At 43.9% G+C, this 14,829-nt stretch overlaps 1 protein-coding gene across 1 annotated transcript in view; it reads right to left on the bottom strand.

Moving 5' to 3' along the window:
* Positions 1–14,829, bottom strand: part of LOC147693249 (uncharacterized) — a 79,947-nt gene that overhangs the window by 17,361 nt on the left and 47,757 nt on the right. The window contains exons 3-5 of the mRNA XM_086933204.1: positions 8,912–9,043; positions 1,798–1,920; positions 1,003–1,125 (exon numbers count right to left, since the gene is read on the bottom strand). Of these exons, the coding sequence (XP_086789330.1) occupies positions 1,003–1,125; positions 1,798–1,920; positions 8,912–9,043 (378 nt within the window). The remainder of the gene's footprint in view (positions 1–1,002; positions 1,126–1,797; positions 1,921–8,911; positions 9,044–14,829) is intronic.

Raw genomic sequence — 14,829 nt, 5'->3', positions numbered from 1 at the left:
CTCAGCATCATGTGACTCTGGGCAATAGCTCACTTAATTTCCGAGACGTCCCCCAGCGCCTTGAGACACGTATGGAGTTATTGACTTTGGTAGATCGTGCGCCGCACTTTTTTGGCTAGGGAGTTATCACATTTTTTAGCATGTAGCCTTGGCTTTAGTGTACACATATCTTTCACTGCCACACACAGACTATATAAATTAGAAGGAACATTAGTTGTTACCATGACTTTCATGTGAGGATTTTCCTATTGTTTTTCTACCCACGCTCTGTAAAGAGGTTGTGTCCCTTTACTTTGTGAACCTCCAATTGGATTGGGTATGAGTCAACTGGTCTTTCTCCTTCAGTTCGGGGGAGTGAGGATGGGTTGTAGGGACTGCTCTTTTCTCAGTTTCTTTTTCTTTTCTTGTCTTAAAGTTTCATTGTTTGTTGGTCCATCCTCTTCCATATGGACACTCTGGCTCATGCCTGTTGAGTGATGGAGGTTAATGGAGGTCAGGGATTCTGGGTTGCACTCAGCTGTCAGGTTCTCATGCTATGTTGGGCATCATCATGGTGTTCCAGGTCCACAGTTTGGGTGATGAGTGATGCTCCAGCCCAGGTCAATTGAGAAAGCAGGCCAAACTCTCTTCAAACATTAGATGTGGGGCAGTGTATATAAATAGACATAAAAACCAATGCCAACTCATTGTTGTCACACTCAGACCAAATGCAGTACTTATCTTGTGTCACTTAATTAGACAAGTGAATCCCAAATAACAGCAATGCTTTCTCCTATATAAACCCAAACATATTGTCTTTGTCAGCTTGTTGACAGGTACCTGAGGAGCTGTCTGTGTATCTGATGCCATCATTCTGGTGTAATGCTCATGATAAAATCAGAGAGTGCACAGATTTTGCATTGGCATCACCCTGTGTGACCCTCCTCTAGTTTAGGACCATTGGATTGAGGGGTGGGGTCTCATGTGGGTACCATGCAGCTGCCTTGTATTGTTCCAACTCACCGCCATCTCGTTTGCACTCCCAACCGTCACACCAGCCCGCTTTAACACATTTCTGCTTCCAGGGACATCCATCATTCCCAGGCTTTGGCCGGCACTCATTAGGGCAGCGTCGGTCATCAGGCTCTGAAAAGGACACATCAGCAAAATTAATGCACGTGCATGTTCAAAAATGGAAATCGTGTTTCGTCATTCCATTCCACTTACTCAGCAGTAACCGCACAGGAGCTCCCCCACCAGTGCTGTTCACCCTGGGCCCGATTCACAGAACTAACTTAAGACAAAATACCAAACATACTACTTTTTTGGTATTCACAGAAGGCACTTACTCAGTTCGGTATTCACAGAAGTTAGGAGTCCTAACTTTAGGGCTCCTAAATGCCTTCTGTGAATACCCAAAGTCTTAAAATTGGGATTTTTCTCAGTTTAGTAGTAGTAAAGTTAGGACTTCTAACTATAGGACTCCTAAATGCCTTCCGTAAATACCAAAAGTCTTAAAATTTGGATTTTTCTAATTTTACTACTTCTAAACTGAGACAAATCCCAATTTTAAGACTTTTAGTATTTACAGAAGGCATTTAGGAGTCTTAAAGTTAGGAGTCCTAACTTTACTACTACTAAACTGAGAAAAATCCAAATTTTAATTTTATGCAGTGCTGCTTGTGATAAAACCAGAGGGTGCACAGATTTTCCATGGCATTACCCAATGGTGAGCGTCTTCTAGTTTAGGACCATTGGAGTGAGGGGGTGGGGTCTCATGTGGGTACTATGCAGCTGCCGTGCATTGTTCCAACTCACCGCTATCTTGTCTGCACTCCCAACCGTCACACCAGCCCACTTTAACACATTTCTGCCTCCCTGGACATCCATCATTTCCAGGCCTTGGGTGGCACTCATTAGGGCAGCGTCGGTCATCAGACTCTAAAAAGGAAACATCAGCAGAATTAATGCATGTGCACGTTCTAAAATCGAAATCGTGTTTCGTAATTCCATTCCACTTACTTAGCAGTTACCGCACACCTACCACCAGTTCTGTTCACTCTGGGCCCAATTCACAAAAGTAATCTGAGAAAAAAATACTAACTTTACGACTTTCGGTATTCACAAAGGGCATTTAGGAGTAGTAAAATTAGGATTGTTTCTCAGTTAAACCCAAGTTTTGGTCATAAGTTAAACTTAAGACAAACTTAAGTTTAACTGAGACAAAATCCTAGTTGTAAAGTTAGGATTTTGTCTCAGATTACACTTGTGAATCAGGTCATATGTTCCTAAGTGTCTGAGTTTACGGATGCCCTATAAAGCTGAGGTTTTTGTTTGCAAAACACTGACATGGTGCAGAAGAAGGCAGCATGTGTGGTATACCAGGCTCGTGGCCAACCTCAACTGATTCAACCCACCTCATGTCTCAGCAGCCAGTGCAGCTCAGCCAACGAAGAAGGCACGTGGGCAAATCATTGTAGTCCAGTCCTGGTGATGGCCTATTGAGGAGTCTGAAAACCCTGAATTGGTTTAGCCAAGGCTCCAAGAGGTACCACTTCCATTCTCAAAGTGAGACTGAAAAAAGACAATGACAGCCGTAGCCGGCGAGGGGGTCTAGAGCAGGAACAACAGGGAGGAGAAGATGCAAGTGGGAGAATCAATTCTTCCAAAAGCTGCACAGACCTCTCATTCAAAGGTAACTGCAGCCAACTTTAAAGCAAGATTTTTAACAGATTTATATAGTGCGAACTCGACCCAAAGGTTTTGGTGTGTTTTACATGAACACCGGTTATGTTTCACAGGAACACAATCAGGCACGGTGATATTAAGTGATTTGCCCAGAATATGCGCCTCTGTGCCTTGCGCAAGCACTCGCTGTGCCGATCGTAAATGCCACCATCTCTGCCTCTCTCTGCAACTGCCGCACTGATTGGGCCGCCTCGGCCAATGCGACCAGAGACTCCGCCCACTGCTCTGAGTGATGTGGAGCCACTCCTGCTGCTCCAACTGCCGCAGGTGACAACTGAACACCTGACACCCTTCACAGGTCTGACATGGGCTCCACACCTCCCTCATCGCCATTGTGCTCTGTGGCCCTCATGGCCTCTACTGCTAGGCATCAGTCCCCAATGAATGACATTAGCTCAAACAGGCATGCAGTTTGGGTCTCGCAATGAGTGTGCTGTTACCCATTTTTAGGTCTCGCCTAGGCACCGTGCATGCGCTGTCTCTCCCAGACATCTAGTAATCCATATGGGTGGTGAAACTCTGCCTATTGCTTGGTAATTTCTCACCGCTTGTGATTTGTTAACTTGTGCATTTTTTTTGTCATCAGCCTCATTATTGGCTCTTCATGCCATACATAACTTTGGTCTATTCCGGAAGCAGCACTGTCTAACTTCTGTATCCTTAAGATTACACAACGTAATTGTTTTTTTTTTTTAAATAGTGTGCATTTTCATGAACGCGCATCCCGGCCGCCGAATGCACGTATGTGGTAAATCACCTTATCTATACACTTAAACCTCCACTCTCCACTATGCACTTTCATACAGCAGCCCTGTATGCCTTCGAGTATTGTTCTGTCCCGGACTCACCCCTCCCTGCCCCCACTGCTCAGCACCAGACCCCAGGAGCAGCGATGCATGAAGAAGAGCGGTCGGCAACAGCAAGCAAGGTAAATGGCACTGGGAAATGTTTTCTTTTAATTATTTATACATCTATAAATAGTATTTTCATTTGGCAGGATGACACACTTGTAGAAAAGCATCCGCGCAACTTTATTTTCTTCCCCAAACATTTTTTTCAGGTACTGTGTGTCCTTGTTATAGGCCGGATGGTCGAACAGTGTGGCAAGGGAGGGCCAAGCTGTGCCCACAATCACCAAAGTAACTAGCAAGAGCAGGCATGTTTTGTGGCACCTGCTTCAGAACAGTGGAGGGCCCACCATTAATATTGTACGTCACTGCCAAACAGGGTTAGCTGGTGCTACTTCGAAGTGTTATGGACCTGTGGGAACAGAGGCACCTCTTCAAACAGTGTCTGTGGCTGACACAGCAGCCACCCCTTAGAGTCATTCTGCACATTGAAGCCCCTCCGCCCAGTGATGTCTCAACCAGTGACTTCATACTCACAATACCTGGTAAGTGTTCCATAATGCAAAGTAAAATTGCGGAGGAGGGCCGGAAAGTGGCATGTCGGAGTGCTAAGAGTGTGTGTAAGGGACTCCTATCCTGATGGCAGCACTTTTGGGGGTAGATGTATCAATATACCCTTTTGCGATTTCTAAATAGCGATTTTTAAGGAATCGCTATTTAGAAATCGCAAAATGGGATGTATGTAGAAAATCGCTATTTTTTAGCGATTTCTTATTCTTCCTTATTTGTGAATTCGCAATTTGCGAATTCGCAATTAAGGAATAATTTCCCATTCATTCCTATGAGCCAGGAGGCCCATAGGAATGATTGTGAAATAAATCTCAATTTGCGATTCGCAATTTGCTAATCGCAAATTGAGAATAATTTCAAGGGTGCAGGGGTGTCTCAAGGACACCCTGCTGCACCCCTGAAATTTACATGTGTGTGCATATGGCGCACATACATGCACTATGGGCATGTATGTGCGTCACATGCCACCTTCACAAATGCCAAATTGTGCATTTTTAAAAGAATTTGCAAATTACCACCAACTACAAGTTGATGGTAATTTGCGATTTCTTAACCTAAATTCGCAATTCCAAAAAGCTACATACATAGCATTTAAGGAATCGCAAAATTGCGATTCCTTAAATGCTTAAGCAAAATAAGGAATCGCAAATTTTTGCGATTCCTTATTTTGCGAATTTTTGTTACATGCCAAAATATGCAAAAAGACCGTTTGCGATTCGCAAACGCCAGAATTCTGCGAATTCCGGCCTTTGCGAATCGCAAACGGCTGGATACATCTAGACCTTGGTCTCTGTACAAAAGACACAATTGATGGGCGGGGGGGGGAGGGGTTTACAGAATGTCCCCGTAGGATCTGAGATAACCTCCTTCGATGAATTGGTTTGTGTTTCCGTTTGCTGAGCATCCTCGAAACATGGGCTGCGGTTTTGTAAGCACATCCATTCCTTTCATCTTGCAGAAGCCCACTGACTTCGAATCTTTGCTATCTTTAGGGCGAGGCGTTTTCACAGTAAATGAATTAACATGAGCGCATTTATTTACTTTAAAAGCATTTAAGTAGTCAGGGCACTGTTGTGGTAGCAAGGCACACTGGCCTTTTATTCCATGGGCATTTCCCCAGCCGGCAGGAGCCCTTGGACACTGGTTTTGAAATTAAAGATTCCAATCCTTAGCTTTCCTTTTAAAAATATATATTTTTTTAAGTGTGTTGGCACTTTATTGTGAAAAGCAAATCAAACTGCCTCTCCAGAGAAGTGGAACTTTTGAAAGAAAATGTGAAGTCTTCCTTAACTAAAATGTTGCAAGATTTCCGTTTTAATGTCTGATCACTTTCCATAGGTTAAACAAGCATTTACAAGGCAATAGGTCTGGCATTTGCGAGAATTTGAGCCATTGGCATTGTAAATGACAATGCCTTTTATTTATATTTTCAAAACCAATACGTAAATAAAAGGCATTGTCATTTACAATGCCAATGGCTGAAATTCTCGCAAATGTGAGACCTATTGCTTTGTAAATGCTTGTTTTATTGGCTGTGCCGCGCCTGGCCGCATCAGTGCGGGTTGACGGACTCTCAGCTCTGGAGTCCCTCTTCTCACTACAGGCATCAGATAAACACCCCTTCTGTTATAAGGGACAGGAAAGAGCGAGGATAGGTTTTTAACTTACAGACTTGGGGCCTCATTTATGAAAAGTGACGCATGGCTGCATTAAAACAGTGATGCGTCACTTTTCACTGCGCCCTCCTTGCGAGACCAATGATGCGTCATATTTACAGTATGACGCATCATGTCGCAAGGAGTTACAGATACGTCAGTATTTCTGACGTATCTGTAAGCGCAAAAGTGACGCATTGCTGGAGTGTGTCACAAAAGGGGCACAACTCCAGCAATGTGTCCTTTCACATGAGGCAAGCCCCATGTGAAAGGGCCTGCGTCAGTCTTACGCCTGCTGTGAGGCAGGCTTAAGAAATTGACGCATTTGTGTTCTAGAAGTAGCGCAGTGAAATCTTATAGATTGCACTGCGTCACTCCTATGACCCTTTCTTGCATCAGAATGCCCACCCTGCAAACATTATACCTGGCGCAGGTATAATGTAGCGCAGGGGTTTACAAAGTGATGCATCTTCCTAGAAAAGTGACGTACCAGCGGCGTAAAAGTGACGCATGGCCTCATAAATGAGCCCCTTGTATGGATGTTCCTGGAACATGTCAGATTTCTCTGGCACTCCTGTGACGGACAGCGTCATCAAGTTCAGCTCTACCGAAGTGCTGGAATCTGAACGGATACTATTAAATACAGGCTTCCTACCCTGACCTTGCCTGTCTACCGCAGTCTTCCTCTGGGGCCTCTGTTTACGTGTCTTTAATGAATGTTTTAATTTTCTTCTGCAGATTGCCTGGAGGTGAGTTGAATGTTGGCCCTGGTACAGCCCCTATTCAGGCAGGGGGCAGGTGCACTTGTTATTGGCAGGTACCTTACCCACCCTACTGCTATCCAGGTGTAACTGTGACCTTACACCAAGCCTGCCAGAATGTGTAAAGGCAGTGTATACTGGAACAAGGATCCTCCCAGCCAATCAGGAGCTGACACTGAGCTCTGCCCTCTCAGCCCTACACCCAGCCCACATCCTCAGTGGAGTACATTACTATGCCTTGCCCTGGGACAGGCTCTCTGAGACCCCCCTGTCCTGCTAGATCAAGGCCAGGTGAATGCAAAGAACTCTCCCTGCATCATGTCATGGAGGAGAAGGGGAAACAAGACGGGGCCACGCGGCTCATGGTGACTGCAGCTGGATGGAAGACCGGTGCAGCGGGATATGCATGGGACAGGAGGCAGCACCGATAGGCCTCTGAGCTTCTTAAGTTATGGAGCGTCCTACAGCCTTTGGGGCCACTAACAGACAAGGGCCTCTGTTTTACATTTCCTGATTCTGTTTGTCCTCGGTTTTGCCCTTCTCTGCTCTGTTTTGCCTTTCTGCTCAATTTCTTACACTCCATTTTGCCTTTTTTATCGTTTTTCTGCCCCCTGTTTTGTCTTCTTCTGCTCTGTTTTGCTTTTATTCTCATTTCTCTGCCCTCAATTTTGCCTTTCCTGCTAGTTTTTCTGCCCTCAGTTTACCTCTGCTACATTGGGCTTTCAACTGGTTTTTCTGCCCTCTGTTTTGCCTTTCTGCTTATTTAGCTGTATCGCCATTGCGCCTTTTCTGCACTCTGTGTTGCCCTCTTTTGCTCTGTCTTGCCATTTTGCTCCTTTTTCTACCCCCTGTTTTGCCTTTTTCTGCTTGTTTTTCTGCACTCTGGTATGTCCTTTTCTGCTTTGGTTTTGTGCCCTCCGTTTCCCTTTCCTACTTGTTTTTCTGCCCTCTACTGCTCTGTTTTGCCTTTTGTGCCCATTTTTCTGCGTCCTCTGTTTTGCCTTTTCTGCTCTTTTTTCCCTTACTTCTGCCACCCAACACTCTGCCCTTCCCTCACTACTTAATGGAGGCAGCAGTGATACCCCATTAAGCAGGTCCTCATGCCAGCTCTCCTGCTACGGTTCTTCTGCCCAGCTTGGCCGCAGTCGGGTACCCTCTGCTAAACTCAGTTTGTTCGTCCTCTGCTCATTTCTTGCTCTGTTTGCCTCTTTCTGATTGTTTTGCTGCCCTCTGTTTTGCCTTTTGTACCCACTTTTCTGAACTCTGTTCTGACTTTTCTGCTCATAGTTCTGCACTTTGTTCTGGTTTCTGCTCGTTTTTTCTGCCCTTGGTGTTTTGGCTTTCCTGCTCATTTGTCTTCCCTCTGTTTTTCCTTTTTCTGTTCGTTTTTTGCCCTCTGTTTTGACTTTATCTGTTCGTTTTTCAGCCCTTTGTTTCGCCAATTTGGCTCGTTTTTCTGCCCTCTATTTGACCTCTTCTGCTAGTTTTTATGTTTTCCCTTTTCTGCTTGCTTTTTTTTCTTCCCTGATTTTATGCTTGTTTCTTCCTTCTTCCTGATGTTTCCTCAAGATCTGTCAGAGCTGGCATGAGGGAGACCTCGCCCCCCAGCGCCCGGATACCCACAAGAGTGACAGTGCTGCACGCTACAAATGATTATTGATTGATTGAGAGAGAGAAAAACCAAGAGGCAGAGGGTAAGAGAGACAGAGATAGATAGAAAGATGCAGCGAGAGCAAGACAGAGCAAGATAGAGGGAGAGAGGGAATGACAGAGAGACAGACATAGTTAGAGACAGACGGAGAGGGAGAGAGAAATGGAGAGAAAATTGGAGAGACACTGAGAGAGAGAGAGAGAATGAGCAAGATAGACAGGTCGAAAGAGAGAGAGGAAGAGGCAGCGAGAGAGAGAAAAAGAGATCAAGAGAGACAGACAGAGGGAGAGAGAAAGGCAGAGAGAGAGAAACAGAAAGAAAGAGACAGGCAGACATAGGGACAGAGAGTCAGAGGGCACGCGAGGCAGAGAGAGACAGGGAGAGAATGAGAGAGAGGGAGAGGGAGAGGGAGAAAGAGAGAGAGAGAGAGAGAGAAAGAGAGAGAGAGAGAGAGAGAGAGAGAGAGAGTGAGAGAGAGAGAGAGAGAGAGAAAGAGAGAGAGGGACAGACATAGTAAGAGAAAAAAGGAGAGAGATACACAGGCTGAGAGAGGGAGAAAAAGAGAAAGAGAGAGAATGAGAAAGAGAGAGAGAGACAGAGATAAAGACAGAGAGGGAGAGAGAAGGGACAGACAGAGATATAGTTGGAGACAGAGATGCTCATGCTGACGTCAGTTTACTCTATGTTGCTCCCACTCACCTCCATCTTTTTCGCATCTTGTCCCACCAACACACTCTTTTAAGATGACACACTTCTGACGCCCTGGGCATGGGCGAAGAGGCCCACATTCATTAGAGCACCCTCCGAACCCGAGGAGACTGCCTAAAAACCCTGATAAAAAAAACACACAAAATGATTAAAAGGAAATTTCAAATATTCATTCCTAGATGCACATCTGAGTTGTCATTTTCAAGTCACACTTTACCATCACATCACTCTTATCGTGACCAAGGCATCAGTCCCAACACTTGCAGAACAGGAGGAGATGCCAGCAGCCACACACACATGTTGAGACCTCAGAGGGCACGTGTGACACTCCTGGAGGCCCCACAGCTTGGCTTCCCTGGTAGTTCACCTCTTGAAGTACTGAGGGGGTGGGTGGACTCTGCTCTGTGCATTTCCAGCAGAGCCCTTACTAACAGGTGTCCCCCGAATCCCCCACCTGCCTTAGACACACAGGGCACCCCTCACACACAGAGGCCCCCACTCCATCCCGTGGAGCACATTCATGACCTCATCAGTGCATCACGTCTGTCACTGGAGGTCCAAGGACCTTCCCGTTTCATTTTCGTTTTCATTTGCCTCCAGCATGCTTTAAATGACAGTGGCATCGGTCTGCAGGTATGTCCATGGGATAAACCAAAGCATGCAGACCTTGACTCCTGCTGCAGCTGCCTCCTGTGGCCTCACTCACTCCCTGACACAGGCTGGTGACCATTAGAGTCCACGTAGATGTATGTCTTGACCTCGGTGACCCTCGGTGACCCTCTACCAGCTGCACTGAGGGCCCCCCATCTTCACTTACACTTGGGGGAGGTGGATATAAAACAGCAGAGAGACTTTACCCTCGAAGTTATCCCTAGGCGGAATCAACTGAAACCATCCCACAGTAGTAGAGCTAAACTGAGGGTAAAGCGCCTACATGCTTATGTAGTGCCTATAAAGACAACGGTTAAACGTGTTCATCTAGCTCCCGCCTCCACCTGCTGCAATAACTGACGACAATAATGTGAGCAGTTTCCAAGCACTCACAACGTTTATCAAAAAAAAGAATTATAAACAAGTAAAGAGAAGCAATAATAAGATAGGCACATGTCACTTGATGCACTTATAATTCACCGCGTGTGATTCATAAATCTATGTCATATTAGAACATTGGAATGTTGGGAGCTCCATTGCAGACAATGGCGTGCTCCCTGCTTCTACGGCCGGTAAAGGCCCGCAAAGGCCCGCAAAGGCCCGCAGAGCAACATTCCAATGTTCTATGTTGTAAGAAGGATTCTGTAGAAATGTAGGTTCTTCAATGGTTCTTTATTTAGTATTCAAGTAATGGCGATACAGCAACACGATAGTACTTCCTCCGTCCTCCCTTCCAGTAACTGACTACCCCAGCATTCGCCCTTGCATACATTCCACGCATTCCACACGAGCACATGCACACACGCGCATACAAACACATACACGCACACAACACGAGACACACACGCGCACAACACCAACACGATACCACACACCCTCCTCCTCAGAGAGTCTAAGCACCCACAACAGAATCAACCTAATCTATAATCAGAAAACCGAGCAGGCAACTTCCTTACTCTATCACTACGTCGGAGACACTCATCATCAACGCCGGAATGAGAGGAAGCAGGCCTAACATCACCAACATCCCCAACACCATCACCAGGCTCACAATCAGTACTACAACTACCAGTACTACAACTGCTTGCATCACTAGATAACTCCAAATCTTTTGCAAAACCAAAATCATCACCCAGTAAATAACCACTACAAGATCCACGATCATGATGTGCGCCAGCCACACCACCCCTCTCATTACAAAAACTCAATTGACGAAAATTCCATCTTTTACCATCTTCTAATTCGACAGCACTACCAAAAACCTTAATTACTTTTAAAGGTTTGGACCATACACTTTCACCCTTCAACACTTTCCTGGGGTTCTTCACCCTGACCAACTGACCAATCCTAACTAAAGGCCAAGCTGGTTTACTACCATGATACCGCTGGTTACGATCTTGATATCTCTTAACCTCGGTTCTAACTTCTTTATCAATATTCCTAGTGTCGCATTGCATTTTATCATTCCTTTTCCTCAACCACCAAGGCACCAACCCAGAGAAGGGTTTCCTGCCCCTCAAGATCTCGAAGGGCGTTCTCCCTGTAGCTGAATGGGGGGTAACACGATAAGCAGTCAGTCTCTCTTGCAAGGCTTTCCTCCAAGGCAGCCCTGCACTTAATGCCAACTCAATTGCTTCTTTGACCACTCTGTTGAAGCGTTCAACTTGGCCGTTGCCTTCTGGGTGATATAATGAAGATCTAACATGTTTGATACCCATCACATGTAAAAATTCTTCCATCTTCTGTGACACAAATTGCGGACCATTGTCAGAAACTAATATTTCAGGAACACCCTCTCTAGAAAATACATCCTCTAAAAACTCAATAACCACATCCGATGACATCCCACTTACCATCCTTACCTCGGGCCATTTAGAATAATAATCCACTAGTACAATGGCATAACATTCCATAGATGATAAAGCAGAAAATGGCCCCATAAAATCAATAGCTACTTTTTGCCACGGATACTCAGGTAATTCTACCATGGTTAATGGTACATGTAATGGTTTAACTACTTTATCACTAGTACCACAAACCTTGCAATCCCTTACTAGTCGGTCCACCATAGAGTCTAACCCTGGCCACCAAAACCACTCCTTGACCCTTCTCTTCGAACTAGACATACCACCATGTCCTAAGTGGCTCCTCTCAGCAATGTCTTTCCTTAAGCCCACAGGGGGAACAATCCTGTCGCCTCTTAGGATAATATCATTGACTATACACAATTCATCTTTAATCTTAGAAAATGCAACACATTCACCACGTAAACTGGACTCTCTTGGCCAACCCTCAACAATAAAACGTTTAATCTCCTTCAGGACCACGTCTTTCTCCATCTCATTCATCCATGATGTTTCCGAGATACCGCTAATGGCATCCTGCGTCCCAACAAGAAATACATCCTTAGTGGTGAATGCTACTTCACAATCAGTATTGGTTATAACCTCCTTAGAATCCGCATTGGGTAATCTGGATAATCCATCAGCAACTACATTATCTTTACCCGGGATATACACTATGCTAAAATTAAACATCTGCAACTTTGAAGCTAATCGAGCTAACCTTGGAGTTAAGTTTTTTCCTCCCTCAGGTCTTAAAATATTCACCAATGGTTTGTGATCCGTGCAAATTCTAAATTTCCTCCCCCAAACATACATTCGAAATCTTTCAGCTGCCCACGAAGCAGCCAATAATTCTTTCTCAATCACAGAATAGTTTCGCTCCGCTTGGGTCAAGGTGCGTGAAGCATATGCCACTACCCATTTTTCAGATTTAACTCGCTGGGAAAATACAGCCCCAATTCCATAACCAGATGCATCCACAGACAATACACATTCAGCCGTTGGCACAAAGGGTTTCAAACAAGGAGTAGTAACTATCTCCTTCTTCACTTCCTCAAAACATGTCTTTTGTTGCTCACCCCATGTAAACACTGCACCTCTTTTTAATAACAATCTCAAAGGTTCAACTTTTGAAGCATAGTTTTCAATAAAACGTGAATAGAACTCAGTAAGTCCAAGAAATGACATCAATTTCTCTTTGCTATTAGGCTCCGGAACAGCTAAGATGGCATCAACATGACTGATTTTAGGTCGGATCCCATCTTTAGATATCACATGTCCTAAATATTCAACTTCAGATTTCCCAAATACACATTTCTCATTTTTTATGGTCAACCCACTTCTTCTCAATGCATCTAACACCTCAAACAAACTTTTATCGTGACATTCTTTGTCTTTGCCATATATTAAAATGTCATCTTGAAAGACCTTGGCATTTTCAATACCTTGTAAAACTCTGCACATTTCCCTTTGGAATACAGCAGATGCACTGGCGAGACCAAATGGCATTCGTTTGTACCTGAACATTCCTTCTGTAGTAATGAAAGCAGTGCAATGTCTAGAATCATCATCTAATACAATTTGATGGTATGCGCTGGTTAAGTCAATCTTGGAAAACCAAGATGAGCCACCAACAGATGATGTAAGCTCCTGCAAATTAGGAAGAGGAAATGTGTCCACCCAGATAGCTTCATTTAAACATCTTAGGTCTACACACAGTCGTAAATCGCCATTAGATTTAAGCGAAATCACGACTGGCGAAACCCAATCTGAGCTTTCCACAGGTTCAACAATGCCATCACTACATAGTTTCTTAAGTATCTCACCTAACTTTTCCCTATAACTGATGGGAACATTCCTAAGTTTTTGTCGAATAGGACATGCGCCCTCTCTTAATATTATTTTATGTTTGAACCCAACCATTTTGCCAATCCCATTTGAGAACACATCCGGGAATTTTTCTTGTAAATTTGAGTAAGTATTATTCTCAATGCATTCATTTTGAATAGAATAAACAGGACATTCCCGTCTGGGGTCAATTTTCATGCTTAAATCAAAAATGTGTGGCCAACCCAAAATAGTTGCGCCTTTATCGGCCACATAGATTTTACCCTGGCACGAATTACGGCCAAAGGTTATTTCAGCAATTATGAACCCTTCTAAAGGTATTTTATGCCCAGTGTAACTACCAGGTCGTACGTCAGGACCTAATAATGGTCTAGTAGGCCAAAGAGATTTAAACAAATCCATACCCATAATGGTGTACCATGCACAAGAGTCTACCATGACCTTTACTTCCAAACCATCAATGGTGACTAGACAAGACGGTAATTTTTTTACCTTATTTGTCCCTTTAAGAGATTCGTCCTGTATGCTACATACATCGCCTACAACATAAAAAGCATCATCTTGGTTATTAGCATGAACACAATTGATATCATCTTGTTCATCATTTTGTAAATAGTTAACTTTAGCTCTGAAATCCCGACAAACTTTAGTAAAATGACCCTTTTTTTTACAATTAGTGCATATTTTGTCGAGAGCTGGACACCACTTATAATTAGCTAGATGCATCGAAGACCCACATCTAAAACACGCAAACTTTTTTGATTCGCCAGTTTTTACATAAGCTTTTTCATTCCCCTTTTTATTAGAATAAGATGAGTAGCTAGTCATCTTACTATCAGTCTTACTATCACTTTTGGGTTTATAATTGTCAACTCTATTCACAGCATTAATAGATGTAGAATCACTATCATTTTATTCATTTCTGACTTCGCGAATGCATTGGTCAGAAATTTCTACACTTCTAGCAACTTCAATTGCATTCTTCAATGAAGTGCTGCCAGACGACCATAGTTTCTCCTGAATTTTTTTAGATTTAGTCTTCATAAGAATCTGGTCCCGCAAAACCTGATCATATGTGATGGTTTCAAATTCACAGGTAACTGCTAGGCCCCTTAGAGCAGAAACAAATTGATCAATTGACTCATCGCTTTTTTGAGCCCTTGAATAAAACTTAAACCTTTCCATCACTACGTTAATTTTCCTTCCAAATCTTTCTTGCATCTGTTTGACAGCACACTGATAAGTACCCATATCACCAGCATTTTCAATTTTTGGTAGATTTTTAAACTCCCTCAAACCTACAGCGCCTAATCTATGTTTAAGTAGTGATACCTTCCTATCTTGAGAAGGTTCCTCCTCATTTAATACTTCAACATACGCTTCAAACATATCAATCCAAAGATCCCATGCAATAGGAGGTTCACCAGATTCCGCCAAAAAAAATGGCGGTGGATGAATAGAAGACATTATGATCACAATATAAAGCAATGTAATTTGACTTTGCAAAAAAAAACTTCTTTGCAGATACTTGCGCAAACAGTTCACCAAAGTCTAAGTTAATATGAA

The sequence above is a fragment of the Lissotriton vulgaris genome, chromosome 8 (assembly GCF_964263255.1).
Source record: "Lissotriton vulgaris chromosome 8, aLisVul1.2, whole genome shotgun sequence".
NCBI classification, from domain to species: Eukaryota; Metazoa; Chordata; class Amphibia; order Caudata; family Salamandridae; genus Lissotriton; species Lissotriton vulgaris.
The sequence above is the reverse complement of the archived record's forward strand: the minus strand, read 5'-3'. Positions and strand labels throughout refer to the sequence as shown.